The sequence below is a fragment of the Grammomys surdaster genome, unplaced genomic scaffold (assembly GCF_004785775.1).
Source record: "Grammomys surdaster isolate TR1022 unplaced genomic scaffold, NIH_TR_1.0 125672, whole genome shotgun sequence".
NCBI classification, from domain to species: domain Eukaryota; kingdom Metazoa; phylum Chordata; class Mammalia; order Rodentia; family Muridae; genus Grammomys; species Grammomys surdaster.
In genome coordinates this window covers 6,904-26,168 of record NW_021620509.1, presented here as the reverse complement: position 1 = coordinate 26,168, position 19,265 = coordinate 6,904, and the positions used below count along the sequence as shown (strand labels likewise).

The following is a 19,265-nucleotide window of genomic DNA, read 5'->3' as shown; positions in this document are numbered from 1 at the left end:
TGTCTCTTCCATGACACTAAAAAAGAAAATAAGCTTTATGGGGGAGGGTATATGTTTGTTTTACCTAGAAGACTAACCTAGCAGAAGTTCTCAATAAAGACTTGTTGGAAAACAAATACAAAAAACCAAACCAAACCAAACCAGACCAGACCAGACCAGACCAGACCAGACCAGACCAAACCAAGCCAAACCAAACCACCACCACCACCACCACCACCAAAAACAACTGTAAAGGTTTTCAAGCCATTAAACCCTAGACTCTATCTCTGATGCTATGTCTTAGACTAGATCCAAAATTTGTATGCAGGCTATTTCTCTATTGATAAAGATGGACTCCTCTATAGGCTCAGGGCTTACACATTTCCCTTGGGGCATGTAGGTATAAGAGAAGTTCAGGTGAGCGGTCCTTGTCTTTCAGCATATGCTTTAAATGACCTCAGATGGTGCCCGCCAACATAGATGTTTAGTTGGATTTTCTGTCCTTGTGCATTTTGGCCACTGGTAGCTACATGCCCTTCTGGGACTCCATAGATAGTGTTTCTGTGGTGCCCTATAAAGTGGTTCATGAGATATCAAGCAAGATTATTAGAATAGTCCATACAAGTGTAACAGCATCTGGCTCATAGCTGGTGGTTTCATTAATAAATTAATACATTTATTTGGGACAATTAAACCTGCGTGTGCTGGACACATCTGTCTGTCCCGGCAAGCAGTCTTCTGGCAGTCCTGATCTCAAGTTCTAGAATAGGATAGGACTTAAGCTCCTGTCCTGAGGCCTTAATTAATATGTACTTATGTATCAAGGCATCTCCCAGTCTTTTTCTCTGGACTAACTGACAGATTTAGTCACATCGGCAGAAAGGAATACAGATTCTGGGTTTGGGGAGAGTTCTCAGCAATTGGATGATGAACCTCAGAGTCCGAAGATGCTAAGAGTAGCTTATTCTGGAAGGAAGTTACCACTGTGCCAAAATGCTAGCAGAAACATCTTACAGGGGAAGGGGCTGATTTCAGTTTTGAGTTCTAGAGTTTATATTCCATCGTCATCAGAGCCATGGTGGCTTCAGGAGCATGGTCTGTATTGGAAGGAGTTTGCAATGTCTGTTTCTTCATGACATGGTGGATAGGACTCTGCATGAGGTGAGCTCAGAGCCAGAAGTGAATATCACCTTCAAGGCTTCCCTCCTGGAAATTCAGCATCTCCAGGCAGGCTCTATCTTCTATAGGGTCTACAGCACCCTTAAATAACATCAACTGTTCAAACTGAACACCAAGTGTTCAAACACACAAGCCTGTACATGGAGCATCTTTTAGACTCGACCCATAACATTCCCGTCTTGGCTCACAGATCTTGGCTCAATAGGTTCACGGTCGTCACACAATGCAAAATACATTTCATCTAACTTCAAGAGTTCCTAGACATAATAGTTCAATGTCCAATGTCTTTTATGAGTTGTAAGGCAAAGTCTTAGCTGTGAGCTCTTATAAAATAGAAAACTCACATACTTTCAATGTACAATGGCAAAGGAAACATTCACATTCCAAAAGGGAGGGATGGGGTGTGGAAAAAAAAGAGCCAAAGATAGGTCAAAACCCAGCAGAGAGATATAAACCTTGAAGTTCTGTATCTGGCATCCTAGGTACATGGTATCGTCATGTATGTTTCAGTGGATTTGAGGAGGCCTGTTTCCATGACCTTGCAACCTAAACCACACATGGCCTCTTTCTTGGGTGTTTTCAGTGCCTGAAGTTTTTCTCAGTAGATGCTTCATGTTCCTGGCAGCTCCAGCATCCTGGAGTCTAAACTGCTAGTTAGGTTTTTCCTTCATTGTTTCATGCAAGCTTACAGGGTAGGTCCACTCAGAAAGCCCAACCTCAGTACACATTGTCTGGTTTTCCTCCCCTGGAACCTTAGTGCAAGCCCCAGTGACTCCCCAGATTTTACATTCTGCATGTGTGTAAAGCTGGAAGTTGCTGAGTTCTGCTGCCACTCAGGGATAGAGCCATACCTGTTTGGGTCAGGGCTCCAGCGGCCTCTGAGAACTGTGAGAATCCAGAGAAATACTTCCCCAGTCTGATGTGACGATGTGGGACACTCTATGTTCAGGCATTCTTCCTTTTAAATGACAGCTTTTTGAAGAGGGTTTTTCAGTTTATACCTTGAAGTTTTTGATAGACAGGGTCTTGCTCTCAGTGCCCCTTTTCTGTTGTCCTAGGGCACAGTCTGGGGTTACTCTTTAAAGGAGTTCATCTCTTTAACCATTACAGTCTAAGGTGAAAAACCCATTTGAAAACCTTTCATGCTACCTATCAAACCGCGTGCTTTTCACATCCTCCTGTTTCTTTTCTTTGTTTCGAGTTCTGTGGAGGTGTGGTCTGTTGCTCTGTATTGTAATACTTATTACTGGTCCCCAAGGTCTGGTTGCCCTCAGGGACTAGAGAATCCTCATCCACACAAAGTGATGCCATGTTTCATTGCTCTGTAATTTAAAACTATTGCTTGAATAAAGATGCTGGCAGCCTATAGCTGGGCAGAAGAGAGGTAGGTGAGGTTTTGGTTCTTAGGCTTGGGATCTGAGGCAGGAGGATGATGAGGAGGAAAGAGAGAAAAGGCGGAGAGAGGAGAAGACGTCACTGGGTAGGTGAATCATGAAAATATGGCCATGAAGGCTGGGCCAATTGGAGTAAGAGCAGCCTAGATAGAACATGGCAAATTTTATCTCTGGGTTATTGATAGGGAAGTAGGCAGCTTAGAGGGTAGATGTCTGCCCAGCTCTAGTGCTATAAAGGCACTATATTATTTATACTATATTTATATTATTTATATTATATTTATATTATAAATATAAAAGGCTGTGTGTCCTTTATCTGGGAACTGAATTATTGAGATTAAATATTTACAGAGTTACTATAAATGTGAATAAAAACGTTGAACATAGCTGTGTCACAACCTAGATGCTGTGCTGTCTTGAAATTTCTTCATCGAACAAATTAGTCCATTGCCTGTGAACACAACGTCATTCATAATTACTGGAGACAGGCTGGGCATAGCCAGATTCTTTGTCAGAATGTCTGAATGGGTCGTATCCCATCCCCAAGAGTCATTGTTCCCTGAAATCCCTTGAGCCAGATCTTCACCATCTGTATGCAAATACATGGGTCTGGCGGGGAGACATTCACATTCAGTCTTTGACAGAAGTCTTCCTTTCTGCTCAGAATGGTGAGATTTTTTTTTGCAGCTTTTTTTCTGGAGCGAGAGGATGGAGTGCTGCTGTCTAGATAACATTTTCAAAGCTTAATGGCATTGGAGTGTGTGGCACTACAGGCACTGCAGGCATTGCAGGCAGGGAGCTGGGACTCTTCACCTGCAGGCAGACATGAAGAAGAACACTGAAGAGTTCTGGATCTTTCACAGAAGACCGTGTTGGGATAACCCACCCCCACACACGTGGTATCAACTGGCTATGAAGGTGTGCCCCTGCATCCTCAACTGTTAATTGCTCTGTAGAGTAGTGCCAGGCTGGCAGGATATGTTTGCTGCTTCCTCACCTGCCCTGGAAGAAAAGCAAGCCATGGAGGCTGAGTTGGGGCAGAGAGAGAGGAAGGGAGAGGCAGAGGGATGGAAGCAGACCGGGAACAGGTCAGGGAGGTAGAGCAAAGGGAGGGAGAGCCTCTTGGAGAGCCGTGGTGGCAGGGAAGTTGGGTTGAGTCTGATGGGCTAGCTGAGGAACTGTCCCAGCAAACAGGCTAACAGCCTTATACTGTACAGACACATTTATTATTAAACTCTAATCAGGACCCTAAAATCCCACCGTGTCACCTGTGATAACCATTCATAACCATTCATTCCAGACACTCTTTCTAAAGGTACCCAACCCATAGCTCCACCATGCAAAGTCCTGTTTACTTTTGGCTTAGAGAAATTATTCTCTAAGTGAAATATATTTATCTTTCTCCATCCCTAACAAGCCATGCAGTCTTAGAGTTAATTCACAAGTGTTTCTGCCACTAAGGAAATAATCTCCAGCACCATTCTCTTTTTGATTGTTTTGGAGAGGAAAGGAAAACAGAAGAAGGCATTGTTCTTGCAAAGCACAAGCTGTGGAGGGAAAAGCCATACATCTTATCATATCTGTGGTTTAAGAGGGAGGCTGCAAAGCAGATGTAACGTAGCCAGAGCAAGCAGATCTCCCTCCTCCAGTTACCAGCCGCTCAGGGGCAACAGGAGTTGCTACAACAGGAGTCGCCGTCCCTGACCCCTTTCCTCCCGAGCATAGCACAAACTAATAGCTCTTCTCCTCCTCCATGACATTAGACAGAATCTTTCTGATCTTCTTTATCCTTCCAATCTAGAACCCTTCCCTACTCTGTTTTCATCTAGTTCCTATATTTTTGGGTAGCCTCAAACAAAGCCATGAAAAACTATCCAGAAGACTTGATCAAAGCTAAATGGCCTCCACATGTCTGGAATCACAGGCAGGGGGGAAGAACTCTCCAACTGAAGGCAGACATGAGGAGCCAGCAGGGTCTGTTTTAATCCCCTGAGAATTCCTTATTAGTCCAAGAAATATGAGTCTGACTGAGCATGCTCCAGGGAAAGGGGTTGGCAAGTGGGATGAGACTCAGTTGGAAAGCTGCTTACCACTTTGGGAATCTGCACAGTGGAATAAAATGTGTTTGGTGCCTCTTCTTCTGGTCTCCTTTTCTATTAATAAACACAAAACAGTCATGTAGACAAGACCAGGGAGACAATCCAGAGAAAGCAAAGTATAGGAAAGAGAAAGCAGAGAGAAGAAAAAGAAGGTTCTGGAATAGGTGTGGGCAGTAGAAGTTCTCTTGTTTCATTTCTGCTATAATGACGTATATTCATCGCTTTTAAAGAGCGCCATTGCTTTTTATTCATATATTTATTCAATTTTCCCTACTGCATTATTTTCTGTACTATGTTTCAATGAATTTCAAAATATGTCGTGACCTGTCTCATGAACTGTGAGTCTCCTAAGGTGGCTAAAGGCTGAAGTGAAATTATAGTGCTAGTGTTGCAAACTGGCTCTATCCAATAGTTCAAGGGCTCCTGGAGAAAGAGTAAGGATGCCCAGTGAACTGAAGATGAGGCATCACTAAGGACAAGAACTTATGGTTAGAGATAAACATCTAAGTTAGTTTAAGTCTGATCCTGACCATGCAGAGCAGGTCCTGAACAAGAGAAGAAGGAGTAGGTGATAGAGTGATAGCTGTGACCTTAGAAATTGATTAGGCTACACACCAGGCCCACCTTCCACCTCCCACCTCCTATGAGAAGTTAAAGACCAACACCATAAACTGTGGAAAGAAAAAGATGACTCATGTAACTGCTTGCATAAGTGTTGCAGGTTTGGGTCAGAGTCAGGTGTTCTAAAGGTCGCCCACTTCTGCATAGAAAAGAATTAAAATGTTGGGGGAGGCAGGGTTGACTGAAGGTTTAGGACTTCACATCCTAATCCCCTTCCTCTTTCCATGCGATCCAAGCATGTAGGGAGAAGTCTCAAGTGAAGCAGGGAAAGTCTTAGAGAGGTGAAACTGGTCACACACACACACACACACACACAAAAAAAAAAAAATGGAAAAGGACTCACTTCTGAGTAAGGGATCGTGTCATAGTCTGTGTTCTCCTCCAGGTGAGGGCAGGAGTTGGGCATTTCCTCATGGCTGTCAACTCTCTTCTTGTCTTTCTCAAAGCCTGAAAGCAGGTTGAGAGAATCAAAGCCCGCTTTTCTTACCACTCACCATGTCCCCTGGCCCTGGATGATCCTACTCAGAGTGCGCAGCCATCCTACTCATTCTGAAATGGCAATGCTTTTGAGGACAGAGAGCTTTCAGTGGAAAAATGGAGAAAGTCCTTGATAAATCAGGATGAGTTAGTCATTGTGTCACGTCACTTCCCGATCCCAAGATCTAGGTAGCCAAAGTGGGAAGCAGAGGAGGTCAGGAATGTCTCCACAATGTCTCTGATGGAGAAAGATGATCTATCTCAAAGTCTGCATTCACACTTGACTGTCCCTGCAATTTTCCTCTATAGCCCACCCTTGACATCAGCGTGGATAGTACCAGTGGGGAGGGAAGAAACAAATGATGGCTTTAAAACTCCATGTGGGGCTGGGTGGTGGTGGCACACACTTTTAATCCCAGCACTTGGGAGGCAGGGGCAGGCGGATTTCTGAGTTTGAGGCCAGGCTGGTCTACAGAGTGAATTCCAGGACAGCCAGGGTTCCCAGAGAAACCCTGTCTCAAAAAACCAAAAAAACCAAACCAAACCAAACCAAACCAAACCAAACCAAACCAAACCAAACCAAACCAAACCAAACCAAAACAAAAAAACCCTCTGTGTGGGACACACTGTGGAGAGTCAGAGAAAGGTATATCCAAGAAGAATATGTCCAGCCTGAGGTGAAGAGAAAGAGGGGTCTTGGTGCTGATTGAGTAGAGAAGACAGGCTGGTTGGGGCACTGACAGGGATGAGGATAGAAAGGGCTGGGAGACCATTGTCTGCCAAGCAGGAGCAGAATGAGATTCAGCAATGTAGGTAGGATCTGTGTCATCAGAAAGGCCCCATCTATATGTCCTTCTGAGGAAAGGACAGAAGTGGGCTCTAGGATAGGACCCTATCCTCAGGAGAGAAGGCAAGAAGTACTCTCTCAAGTTTGGAGCTGAGGCATAGAGCTGACTGCTCTTCTCTTTGTGTGTGTGTACATGTATGTGTGTGTGTTCATAGTCATGTGTGAATAGGTGCAGGTGTGTATGTATACGTGCGTGCACATGAGTGCATGTGCACGTGGGGGAAGGCCAGAGGTCAATCTTGGGTGTTGTTCCTCAGGTATGGTCTACCTTGTTTTATAAGACAGGGTCTCTCACTGGCTTGAACTAACTAGTTAGTCTGGGCTAGCTGGCCAGTAAGCTCCAGAGATCCACCTACTTCCACCTCCCTAGTGCTGGGATTACAAACCCATGCTGCCACATCTGCATTTTTTTAAAGTTTGAGTTCTGGGATTTGAACTCAGGTCCTTATGCTTGTATGGCACTTTATTGAATGAGTGGTCTCCAACCACTGACTTTGCACTTCTTAAGAGAAGAGACCATATCCTCTTATCTTTATATCTTTAACACTAAATTAACACTAAATCTTGTACATAGATGAAATATATTGCTTGAAGGATAAAAGGGAAAAATATATGAAGACAAAAAAAGTACATGTGTTACCTTTTCTTTTCTGTGCCCACTTAATATGAAGAATAATCGCCAGCGAGACACTAAACAGAATGAGCACTACTGAGATGCACAGGATGTATAGGATGCCCCTGGGTGAATTTAGGTCTGTGGCAGCACCTTGAAGAGAAAATGAGTAGAGGCATGAGGAGGTTGGCTGTGTGTGTGGAGTCAACAGGGAAAGGATCTAACTTCCATTTTCCTCCCACTCTGGTGGTTTCCCAGAGGCCTTTCATTGACACAGCCTGTTTCCAAAGAGACTGTCACCTTCACAGAGCTTCTGGACAAGGATGGGAGTTGAGGAACTGTTGCTGACTGGATTCCTGGCCATGCAGATTAAGGTCTTGTCTTTCTCTCCCAATCTCCAGGAGATGGGAAGGTTGGCACTATCATGAAATTCATTGACTGCCTGTCCCATGGCTTTCCAGCTGTACGTCACATTCTCTCCATTCTGTTCCACAGAACATGTCAGATTGATTATGCAGGTGCCGTTCTTATTGCTTTGCCGATTCATGGTGACCTTAGGTCTTGGCAGATACTCTGTAAAAGAGAAAGAACAATAAAGGATAGAAGTTAGTCCTAAACTCTGTGTTCTTGGAGTTAATCTTCCAGGTCTAGGACCTGAATCTCCCTGGGGAGTCCAAGAAGGTTAAGGAAGCAACAAATCAGAGTAGAATGCCTTATTCTTTTGTTTGTTTGTTTTTGTTTTGTTTGTTTTCAAGACAGTTTGTGTGTGTGTGTGTCTTTGCCTCCCATAGTTCTAGGAATAAAGGCATGCATTCCCCCACCCTTGCAGAATATTTTACTATTATGCAGGAAAGTCTGCTTGGCTCTTTTCTACATAGCAAGAGTAATACCAGCTATAACAGCCCAAACAACTATGCAATAAAAATGAACTGACAGCCACTAAGTCTCGTTTCAGGGCAAGCACTGTGCTTACTTGCATTTTAGATGTTATCTGTCTTTATCCAGAGGCTTCTTATCACTTGTCCCCAGATTTTCTTGAACAGACTTTTCTTTCTCTTCTCCAGGATAGAACAATGTTGAGTAACACTTCTCCCTATCATCTTGTTCCCACCCTTTATGCTTGGAGGATCAGCAACTGGTTTATTGGTGAGATGGGAGTGTGGTATTAATTATCTACCCTAGAGCTTGGTCCATTAAATATTTTTGCTCAAATACCTTTTTCTTCTTCATCTTCCCCCCAACTAGACTGTCTGCAGATTATCTGCAGATTTCTGTTTGCTTCTACACTGTCTCGATGGAACATAAGCCTGGGTTAATGTGCATTGCCTACCTCCAGCAAGCCAATCTTGGGTTCCATCTCCTAGTTTCTCTAATACTGTAGGTCAGTGCACAAGACACCTAACTCTTCTGGTAGATAGCTGAGTGATTGTCTTGTAAGGGTAAGTTCCCTGAGTGGTATTTGCTTTCTTCTTCCCTCCATCTTCACTTTTCTCTTTCTGTTGCCCAGGCTAGCTTCTAAATCCTGAGTCAGAGCAGTTCCCCTGCCCAAACCCTCAGAGTAGCTACAACTACAGGCATGAACCAAAATACCTGGATCTTACCTTCTTTCTGATTTTTGTGTCTATTTTTCAATTGCTTACAGTCTATAGGGGAAGACATGTAATAAATTTGTATCTAATAATCTTCTTAAGATAGGCGTCATTATCCTATTCCATATATGGAACCTAAGACTTAAGAAAGCACCTTGGCTAAAGGCATGCATCTAGTGAGTAGCCAATTCTTGACTTCTATTTCTGTGATAGCCACTTCGTTGCTGTTGTTTTTGAGACAAGGTTTCTCAGTGTAGCTCTGGTTGTCCTGGGATTTAGAGACCTGCCTGCCTCTGCCTCCTGAGTGCTGGGTTTAAAGGGACATGCCACCACCGCCTGGTTGATAGTGGCTTCTTAGGTTGCCCATGGTCTACACTGCACAGCCTCTTATCGAATCTCAAAGTAAGCAGAGATCTTATGGGTCAGTTATATGTCATCCATTTGGGAGTCCTCTGCTCCGTGATCCTTGCTGTGTGACTACCCAACCTTGACTTGAATCTCCCCGGTATCAGCACGCACACTACATCCATATGCCAGTCACCTACCGTTAGAACTGAGCCTGCTTACCATAGACATGCAACACATACTCCTGGGTGAAGGGAGACTGAAGCGATGAACTGTGAATCTCTGCACGGTAGGCTCCGGAGTCATTCTTCCTCAACTGGCTGAGTTTCATGGAGTGTCCATCAGGAAAGACCATTCTTTCTTTGTTACTACTTTGAGATATTACGCCATTGTTTTTGTCTACTATGGCAAGAAAGAGTGTCTTGAAGGTCCATACAACAACATAGTCAACCTTTATTTCAGTGATATTCAGAGTGAATGTCACAGATCCATCAAGGGCACCGGCCACCTCCTTCAGAGTTCCAGAAGCTGCTGTGACTGCAGACACAGAAACCATAATGTCAGCTCTTGCCACAAATTACTATGTCCTTTGGGACCTTGGAAAATTCTGAGAAATATCTCGTTTCAATACACGCAGAACCCCACTCACACAAAAACATTGAGATTAGAATCTACAAGGTCAGAGACCCCTACTCCCAAGCTCTTTGGTAAATTTGAAAGCCAAGCTCTATCTTTGACAGGTTCCTGCGTGGGGACAATTAAGGAAGTTTCTATCTGAGTCGCTTAGGACTGCTAAATTGATCCAGAGACAGCTCTGCCTGAAGTTGATGGGCTAGGCTGCCCAACCTGGGGCCAGTGGTTCACAAGTATGAATCAGGGTAATGGGAAGAAAACAGAATGTTTGTAGTAACAGCAATAGCTGACGTGTTTTGGGGTGAGTTTTCTTCCTAGTTTATGATGTATTAGTGGATTCAGGGTCATCCCCATAAGTTTTCATCTACCTGTATTCAAACATGTTCGTGTAGGAAGAAGGAAAAGGGTGAGTCTGACTATTGGGGAGCACTTCTGTGGTGCTCACCCTGCATGCTCTGGGTGTGTGGTTCCGTGTTCCACCGGAGGGTGGGGTTTGTGAATTCTGCTGATCAAAAGGACACGGATGGTGCATTTACCCTGTGCCACCATCGGATGCTGGGTTTGCAGGAAGCGCTGAGGCACCAATCGGGGTCAGAGAATATAGCCTAGGGTGTGGACTTCAGCACGGATGAGAAACAAGTCGGGCTGAGGCTGAAGCTGGGCTTCCGAAGCTCTCAGGCATCCAGTCGCCACTGGAAACTGCATGAAGTCAGTAAGGAAGGGGGCCTGCAGGCCGAGGACAAGCCCAGGGTTGGAGAGGTGTAGTGTGTGGAAGTCTCTGGCTTAGCCCCTCAGCGATTGCCCTTAGCTTAACAGTGATTGTCCTTAGCTTAGCAGCAATTGTCTGGGAGCGTGGAGAGGCTTCTGCAGAAGACTTAAACAGTGGGGCTCTGTAGACGAAGCTTCCCCCATGCTCTCCATGGTGGTTCTTGAAGAGAGAGAGAGAATCTATGCTTACCTATACCGTTTATTGACTGTTCATCATGGAAAATGGGTATGTACCACTTCCTCAGGGTGGACCAGAGATTAAATACCTTTTGCAGGAAGGAACGCCTGGGAAGGGAAGCTGATTGGCTAAACCCTCAGGGCCTCTAGATACCTCATTAATATGGAGAACTTTGTTCTGATCTATGTGACCGCTGACCACAATCCTAGTAGGGAGTGTGGTCATGTGTTCCAGGCCAGGAATCTTAGTAGGGAGTAAGGAAATGCCTACCATTCTCAGATGGGTGTTGGGGTCTCTGAACTTAGTCAACCTTACCAAGTTTCCTAGCACAGTCCACTGCCCCACAGGGGAGCACTGCTTGCGATGCTCACTCTGCATGCTAGGGAGCACTGCTTATGGTGCTCACTCTGCATGCTAGGGAGCACTGCTTATGGTGCTCACTCCACATGTTAGAGATTACAGCATGGTTTTCATTTCCTAAGAAATTCTTGTTTTTGTTTCACCACAGTTAGCTCACCCCATAGAGCATGATTCTGAAGCAATTTTCACTGGTTATATGACTCCACATGAACGAATGAACTCTTGGTGGAACTTCCAGAAGAAGCTAAGTCTTTCCAGTGATGTGACTGAGTGTTGTCTGTAAAAGTTTAAGGAACAAAATCTGGGGCTAACAAAGTCCCTTCAATTGAGGCCAACAATTTTAAGCATTCACTATGACTTTCTTTAGCTGTTAAAGTTGTAAGAAGAAGAATTTTTATACCCACATCTTATAGATCAAGACCTACATACTCTCTTAATTACAGGCCTGGGGGATCTACAAACTTTTTGGCAAGATAATATTCAAAAGTACTTGCCTCTCTTCCTGGAACACATTTCTATTTTCAAACATTTTCCTTATAATTTATCAGCCAGTGCACTTATACTTTGGATTCCTCCAATATTTTCTTTCCTTTTTGCTTTTAAGATTTATTTATTTATTTATTTATTTATTTATTTATTTATTTAAGTACATACCAGAAGAGGGCATCAGACCCCATTACAGATGGTTGTGAGCCACCATGTGATTGCTGGGAACTGAACTCAGGACCTCTGGAAGAGCAGACAGTGTTCTTAACCGCTGAGCTATCTTTCCAGTCCACCTCCAATATTTTATATTTTCAAGTGATCTAGTTAAATAATCTGAGTTTTCAAGATGCTCTCTACTTTCATAATAGAAAGGCCAGGAGGTTTTAAACTGCCTTTACTTCAGTTAGCTCAAAATATGTAAGAATACTACCAGTAAAAGTTACAGATAAAAATCTAATAAATTCTGATTTTTTTAACCAATTGATAGGCTCATTTTTTTTTCATTTCAACAACAGAGATAGAAAGAGTAAATATTTTGAAGTCAGGTAATGATTGGGTATCACTAGTGCCCCATCTGGGTCCCAATTCCTAGACCTTTAAGTAATTTAATTTTCACACTAGTATTGGGGAGAATGTATTTGTAGTATATATTAGTCCTTTTCCAAAAGTAATAACAAAATACGTGAGGCTGAATAGTTTATAAAGAAAAGAAGTTTACTTAATTTACAATTTGGGAGGATGAAACTCTGAGTAAGTACAACACCATGCAGGAAGCCTTTGGTCAAGACTCTCTTGGTTGGGTCACAAGATGACAGAGAAACAGAAAGAAAACCAGCCCCCTGCAGAAGAGGCTAAGACAGAATGGCTTCATTATAACAGATCTGCTCTCAGGACACTTACTGCAAGGAGGCAGTAGTAAATCTTTCTCAGCCTGGTACCCTTGTCACCTAACACCCTCTGTGAGGCCTCATCTGTTGAAGGTTTTGTCACCTCTGCTTGACCACAGCGGGAACCTAGATGCTAGTATCAAATTCATGGGCGGGACAAACCACATCCAAGGTAGAGCAATGTGGTTAAATGGCAGAGCTGTGACGACAATATGGCTTCAGAAGGCCTCTATGCACTCTGACTGTCGGTTTTCTCAGGGTAAATGTCACCAGATGTGTGGAATAAGCATGAAGAAATGGCTGAGATTCCCTGAACCTTGTTAGAATGAACGTGGAGGAGACATGGGGCAGAGAGCTCCATGACACAACCACCATACTTCTCCTCCTCTCTTCTTTCTCATCTTCCTTTTTCTTTCCTTTTTTAAAAGCAAGGTCCTATGTGGTACAAACGGGCTTCAAACTTGCTATACAATTAATCGACCAATGATGGCCTTGAACTCCTTCCTTTTAATTAAAAAAATTTTTTTTAGATTTTTTGATTTTATGAGTGTTTTGCCTGAGTGTATGTGTGTATTGCATCATGTGTGTGTCTGGTGCCTGCCAAAGTCAGAAGAGGGCATCGGATCCCCTGGAACTGGAGTTATAGATGTTTGTGAGCCACCATGTGGATCCTGGGAATGAAACCCAAGTCCTCTGCAAGAGCGGGAGTACCCTCAACTGCTGAGCCATCTCTCCAGTGCTATGGCCTTAAACTCTTAAACTCTGCCTCCACCTTCCAAGATCATTTTTCTATCTTAAGTGTATCTATCTTCAGGATGGAAAAGGAAGTTAACAGAAGAAAATAGCTTCCTGCCATTTCGTAAACAATGAACAAAGGGCAGGGTTGGAAAATTCTAACCAGTTTGGTTTTATTATTCTAGTTGACTAGGAAAAGGGATCTAGAAACCAGAGACATTTAACAATAATGTTCTAAGCTGAACTGAAACTGGGTTTTTTGTGTTGGCTTTACCACGTCTAGATATGACTACAGTTTGCCCATATCTAAGTGGATCATATTTGCTATGCCAGGCCTTCTTTTGATTATTTATTTACATGCCAAATGTCCCTATTCCTAGTCTCCCCTCTACAAACCTCCCATCCCAACCCCTTCCCCTTTGCCTCTAAGAGGGCACTTCCCTACCCACCCATTCATGGCTGCCTCTCCTTTCTAGCATTCCCCTTCAATGGGGCAACGAGCCTCTACAGGACCGAGCACCTCCCCTACCACTGATGCCATGGACCAGCCATGTATACTCTTTGGTTGGTGGTTTAATTCCTGGGAGCTCTGAGGGGTCTGGTTAGTTAATATTGGTGTTCTTCCTATGGGGTTGCAATACCCTTCAGTTCCTTCAGTTCTTCCCTAACTCTTCCATTGGGGTCCTTGGGCTCAGTACAATGGCTGGCTGTGTTTGCATCTGTCTTAGTCAGGTGCTGTATGTTAGGCTTTTTTTTTTTTTTTGAGCTAATAACCGAGGGCTTGGGCAAGATGGTCATGATTTTTGCATCCATAAAGTTGTGAGAAATGGACAATTAAGCAACTACACGTGTTACAAGAAGAGAAACAACAAGCACTGTGAGGATGCCATGGGAGGGCTAAGCCTGACCTGTGGAGTCGGAAGGCTCCAGAGTCTAGACTCACAAACATGCCCAACCTTAGGACACAGCACCATGACACTCATCAGAAAAACTGGCCCCTGAGAACTGCAAAGTAGAGTTACTAAACAGATCACATAACGTAAGCATGTTTCCAATTTTGTGCTGGGCCACATGCTTTCTTGAGCAATATGTGGTCACAGGCTACAGGCTGGGCACATTTGTTAGACAAGTAGAGTATGGCTACCAATACCTTCCTGAAGATCTGGGTCCTGGAGACTCACCAACCTTCCTCAGATACCACATTCCCACATGTCAGGAGGGAAGGCTGCAGCTTGTTTTCTCTGTGTCCACTTCATCTCTGTCTTATCACACAGCAGCCAAGTGGTTTAAGTCTGAGAGCACTCAGCTTAAGGGATTTCCTTAGAGTTTCCACATGACTCAGACGTGAGAGAAGCCTGGGGTTTCAGCTCCAAGATCAAGATAATGATATAAGGCTGTAGAAAAAATACAAAACCAGACTTCTTTCCTTTCCTGATCCTTGGTGTGTGTGTGTGTGTGTGTGTGTGTGTGTGTACATGAACACATGATATGTGTGTTGTGGGGATGGGGGCACATGGAAACCAGAAAACAACTATAGAGTCAGATCTCTCCTTTCCTGTTTATGTGGGTTCTGAGGCTCCACTTTAGGCTGCCAGACTTGGTGGCAAGTGCCCTTACTTGCCAAGCCATCTTGTCAGCCCCTTGGTTCATTTTTTTTTCTTTATTTTTATTTTATGTTCATTGGTGTTTTGCCTGAATATACGTCTGTGTGAAGGCATCAAAACCTCTGGAACTGGAGTTATAGACAGATGTGAGCTGGCATGTGAGTGCTGGGAATTGATCCTGGGTCCTCTGGAAGAGCAGCTTAACCCAAGGCATCTCTTCAGCCCTTGGTTTATCTTTTTTTTAAATTTTAAATTTCATGCTATTTTTGTGCTTCAGCTTCTCTATCTGAAAGAAATATCACTCAAAACCTTGTTTAAAGCCATACTTCTGGAATACTGTAAGTCTTCCTTCATTTTCATCTTAACTTTTCAAGAAAGAAATATCCCCGCTCAGTGCTGACTGTCCATGTATGTGTGTGAGTGTGTGTGTGTGTGTGTGTGTGTGTGTGTGTGTGTATTGCCCAATGGCCAGTCTACAAGTGTTAGGTCTCAGATTACCCTGTGATAGCATGGCTCTGCCCACAGAAGGATATGACAGGCTCTCTTCCTACTAGGATGCTGCAGCATGAGAAAGGGCTCTCTGTCCTCAGTGGGAGTTGAGAGACCCAGGATCTACCCTGGCTCCTCCACAACCACAATTCCAGAATGAACACCTGATGTCTGTAAACAAGTCTGATGGTCCGATCTTTATTGATCTTTAGAACAAGCTCAGGAGATAAGAGTCAATACTTTCCGTTTTATAAATGAGGATACTAGGGCTAAGTGACTTTTTCAAAATGGCAGAGGTGTAGGTCAGTGGTAGAATTCCTGGTGGATACCCATGAGGCCCCCAGTTTGATCCTCAATTTGAGAGGTAAGTGTGCTGAGATCCTCCATTTCAGAGGCCTGTGTTTTTAATTTTTTTATTTTTCATTTGCCATTTTGAGTTTCAGTTCTCTAAAACATTATAGGAGGGAAAGCACCTTCATGTCCCAGGATTTGGGGGAAGTTGAAGAGTGAATGTGGATCTGAAAATGTTTTGACAAATGCAGAGCAACCTGACAGCAAGGTGGAGGCAGGAGCCAAGGGGGAGAGGGTGCTTTGAGAAGGCCTTCCAGTTTTTCCACTTTCATATCTGCAACGTGTAAGAGAAGCAGTTCCCAAAATAGGACTGGATGGCTTCTTAGTCAGCCAGAGCCTCAAGCACCACCGCGGTCTACCTGGAGAGGCGGACGGCGTTCAAGCAGGACACCATCTGTCTGCCTCTGCCTTTGTCTCTAGTGTGAGCATCATCACCTCTGAGATATACTGAGAGCAGAATGAGACGGCATCTCGTCCCTCTTGTCAGCTCTCTTTCATCTTTTCACATCTCCCTCTTATTACATTCTCCCAAAAAGATCAAAAGTAACAGCAGCTACAAACCCAGAATGGAACCCCAGGAGGAAGGCACAGGGGAGGGGACTCAGGGTCCGGGGCTCAGCTGCTTGCCAGCCCAGTCCTCGAGAAGTCTACAAATGCACCAGCACACTGAAGCTTCCCTCCACAAGGAAATCAAGAACAGAGCATCACAGAATGGGGAGGGATTTTCATGTGGTAATAATTAGTCCAATTCCATTCTGTTCTCCTGACAGGGAGATTGGCGTCTAGAGACTTAGGTTGATGTGGGAGGCCAGGAACCAAGACGCTAAAGTTGAGACTTCCCTTGTATCTCTTGTTACAGTTGAAGGCTCAAAATCTCAGTCTTTCTGGGGAGCTCAGGGGGAGGTGTAAAGCTGGCTTTGGGGCTTTCTCACTTACAGAGAGGCTTCAACCACACGTAGAATCACTTATGCATTTGTTTTTGTTTGTAAGTGAAAAGTATTACCCCCATAGGAAAAACAAGTGGTTTGGAATGTGTTGTCCTTTGACTAACTCCTCCTTTTCTAACATCCCCGAAGGTTGCATTGTAATGGGGGTACACACAGCAGAACTTGCATACTTCACATTCATTACACCCCTTGCCCGACACAGCCAGCCTGCCTCATCCTCGTTGAAGCCAGTTACCACTGTGGCTCTTGTTCGTCCTCTACTCCCTTCCTTGCACTGCTTCTGTCTTTTTGCAGTGGTCCCCCAACTCACCCTCATTTTCCTTGAAACCATTGTATTTCTCAGTCATTATAAGACACTCAGAGGAACAGACTGCTGGGCCCCTTATCTTGATGAGAACATCAAGGCTTCAAGAGCTACCCGTACTGTGGCTCCTGTCAAACTGTCTAGAGTGGCACCTCATTGGTGCAGTCATGTTCTTCAAAATAGTGATTTCTGTTTGTTGAGGGGTTTTCCAGTCCCTACCTTGGGCTCATGTACCTGGAGAAGGAAGAAATCCCACCTTGTTCTTGCTGTGAAAGACCCAGTTCAAATGTACTTCAACTGAACACCTTTCTGATGTTAGGTGTCATGTTGGTTCAAACGCTTGGTGGTCTGGAGGCTGCACCAACTTTGGAAGCTCCTTTACCTTGTAATCACTGTGTACTCTTGTCTATGAAGTGTGAGCTCTCTCAGCCTACATTTCATTATCTTTAAACCCATGTCTTACAGATTTGTAATGAGATGGTACAAAACGTACCTTAGGGTATCAGGGGCTTAAGAGGCAGTTATTATTGAATTAATTTGCCTTTGATATCTTACTTTAAAACATCAAGTAACTCTGCAAGTTAGTTTTAATTATCTGATATGTACAAAAAAGCAAAGTTCAAAGTTGCTTGATCACAGCAATTTGGTATGAAGTTAAACTAAGAAACTCTCATCCAGGGTCCGTACTGCTTCCACTGCTCTGCCTGTTGGAGGTTCTAGGACAGTCTCTGACTCTTTTAAGCCATGGCAGACATAACACCAGACTGCCCACAGCTTACAGAAGCAGGATAGCAGGGGACTCAGGTTATAGACCCATTGTGCTACATATACTTCAGGTGAGCACCTGGACTTTGCAAAGCCCTGGCATGCCCTCTCCTACCTCCTCCTTAAGTTCTAATTCTGATCATCATTTCCGTTTAGCGGGAAATTTTAGAAACAAAACTGTGTTTTGGACAAGCTACACAGGCCAGGTGCTTCCTAAGAATGCAAGCTTCGATGCATTCAAGGAGGAGCATCGGGCTGTAGGTTTGAATCAGAATGGCGACAAAAGTACTGAAAACGCTATGTGGTTTGGGCGTACGTTATTTCAGGTAGATATAGTGTATACAGATATGACAGGTCCTCGACGGGGGGCGGGGAGACAGAGAGAGATAGAGAGATAGACAGAGAGATACACACAGAGAGTAAGAGAGACAAAGACACAGAGAGATAGAGACAGAGAGACACACACAGAGAGACAGAGAGACAGCACACCTTCATAGCTGTTACCACCTGTGTGAGAGAACACTGAGTATAGTAAAGTCTTTCATGACTAATCATGCCTATAACAGGGTCATAATGTCCCTCAGCCCTTCATAGGAGCAAACATAGAGTATCTATAATAAATTAGTTTTCTAAGTGGAGGCAGTTGGGTTAAGAGAATAAATTCAAATAGTTCCTTCCATTAATCTCATTCTTATGCATAATCATTAAATCTATTTAGAGACATTTAATTAAAACACATCCATGAGCAACACATAGGTGTATAACTTTACTCCTAATTTTTTTCTCAAAAGGAGGGAAAGCTAAGACAGAAAGACTCTGAAGTCTGGGAAGCATCCACATTCTCCACTTAACTCACAACAGATCAGGATCAGAACTCGGGTCTCCTGAAACCCAGCCTGCATCCTTTCAGTCTCTCCTTCCCCAAGTGATCAGAAGAAATTTAGTGAGCTGTTTCTTTTCTTCTCTGTCCAGGTATCAGTTCAAAGGACGAGGAAGTCAGGAGCGTGGGGTAAGACATGGTTAGACTCACCTGTTAGCTGACAGAGGACGCAGGTGAAGATGATGCATGTTGAGAAACCAGCCATAGCGCTTTCAGGTCGCCAGTCAGTCAAATGCAACAGAACGAACACACTCTGATAATACTACTTCTCTAGTCCTCAGCTGGGATTTAAATTAAGTGGGAGGAGTCATGTTACAGTGAGTCATCTCACGTTTTATGTCATGGTAATAAGATTTCCAAAAGGAAGGAAAGAATGATTGAGAAGACCCTGCTTTCTATTACAGATGAGGAGCCACACACTTTGTAGGGTTCTTAAATACATGCGCTTTGCCATCTTTACTTTTTTTTTTTTTTTTACTTCTAAGAGACTCAGAAACAGGAAGTAGGTTAGATGGGGGCAGGGAGGGCAGAAGGGAGAACATAATATTTAATATGCTTTTCTAAATGCCAGGTGTTATGCTAAGAGTGTATATATACATTGTTTTATGTTATAGTTGAAATTCTACTATACGTCCTATTTCCAGTTGAGAACTTACAGCTTAGCACCTATGACAACAATATCAAAGGCTCCTTTTGGAGCTGGAGAGATGGCTTGGCGGTTAACAACACTTGTTA

At 43.8% G+C, this 19,265-nt stretch overlaps 1 protein-coding gene across 2 annotated transcripts; it reads right to left on the bottom strand.

Moving 5' to 3' along the window:
* Positions 1–630: 630 nt before the first annotated feature.
* Slamf7 (SLAM family member 7) lies at positions 631–18,962 on the bottom strand. 2 transcript variants are annotated; one of them, XM_028787737.1, is made up of 7 exons: positions 18,681–18,955; positions 9,366–9,680; positions 7,510–7,782; positions 7,237–7,362; positions 5,616–5,719; positions 4,643–4,705; positions 631–3,365 (listed from the first exon to the last, which is right to left on the bottom strand). In XM_028787737.1, exons 1-7 carry the CDS (start codon positions 18,733–18,735, stop codon positions 3,276–3,278), a joined length of 1,026 nt encoding a protein of 341 aa, XP_028643570.1. In that variant the 5' UTR covers positions 18,736–18,955; the 3' UTR covers positions 631–3,275. The 2 variants fall into 2 exon arrangements, with proteins under 2 accessions (XP_028643570.1, XP_028643571.1); XM_028787738.1 differs by lacking the exon at positions 5,616–5,719 and having other exon boundaries at positions 18,681–18,962.
* Between the last annotated feature and the right edge of the window lie 303 nt (positions 18,963–19,265).

What these genes read in the sequence shown, in the direction of transcription:
- Slamf7 (XM_028787737.1), bottom strand. Translation starts at nt 18,735, where the DNA reads ATGGCTGGTTTCTCAACATGCATCATCTTCACCTGCGTCCTCTGTCAG. An exon ending in GTATGTGTTGCATGTCTATG is followed by an intron (nt 7,783 to 9,365) that starts GTAAGCAGGCTC and finishes TCTCTTTTACAG; the next exon opens with AGTATCTGCCAAGACCTAAG. An exon ending in GTGGGCACAGAAAAGAAAAG is followed by an intron (nt 5,720 to 7,236) that starts GTAACACATGTA and finishes ACCTGCTTTCAG; the next exon opens with GCTTTGAGAAAGACAAGAAG.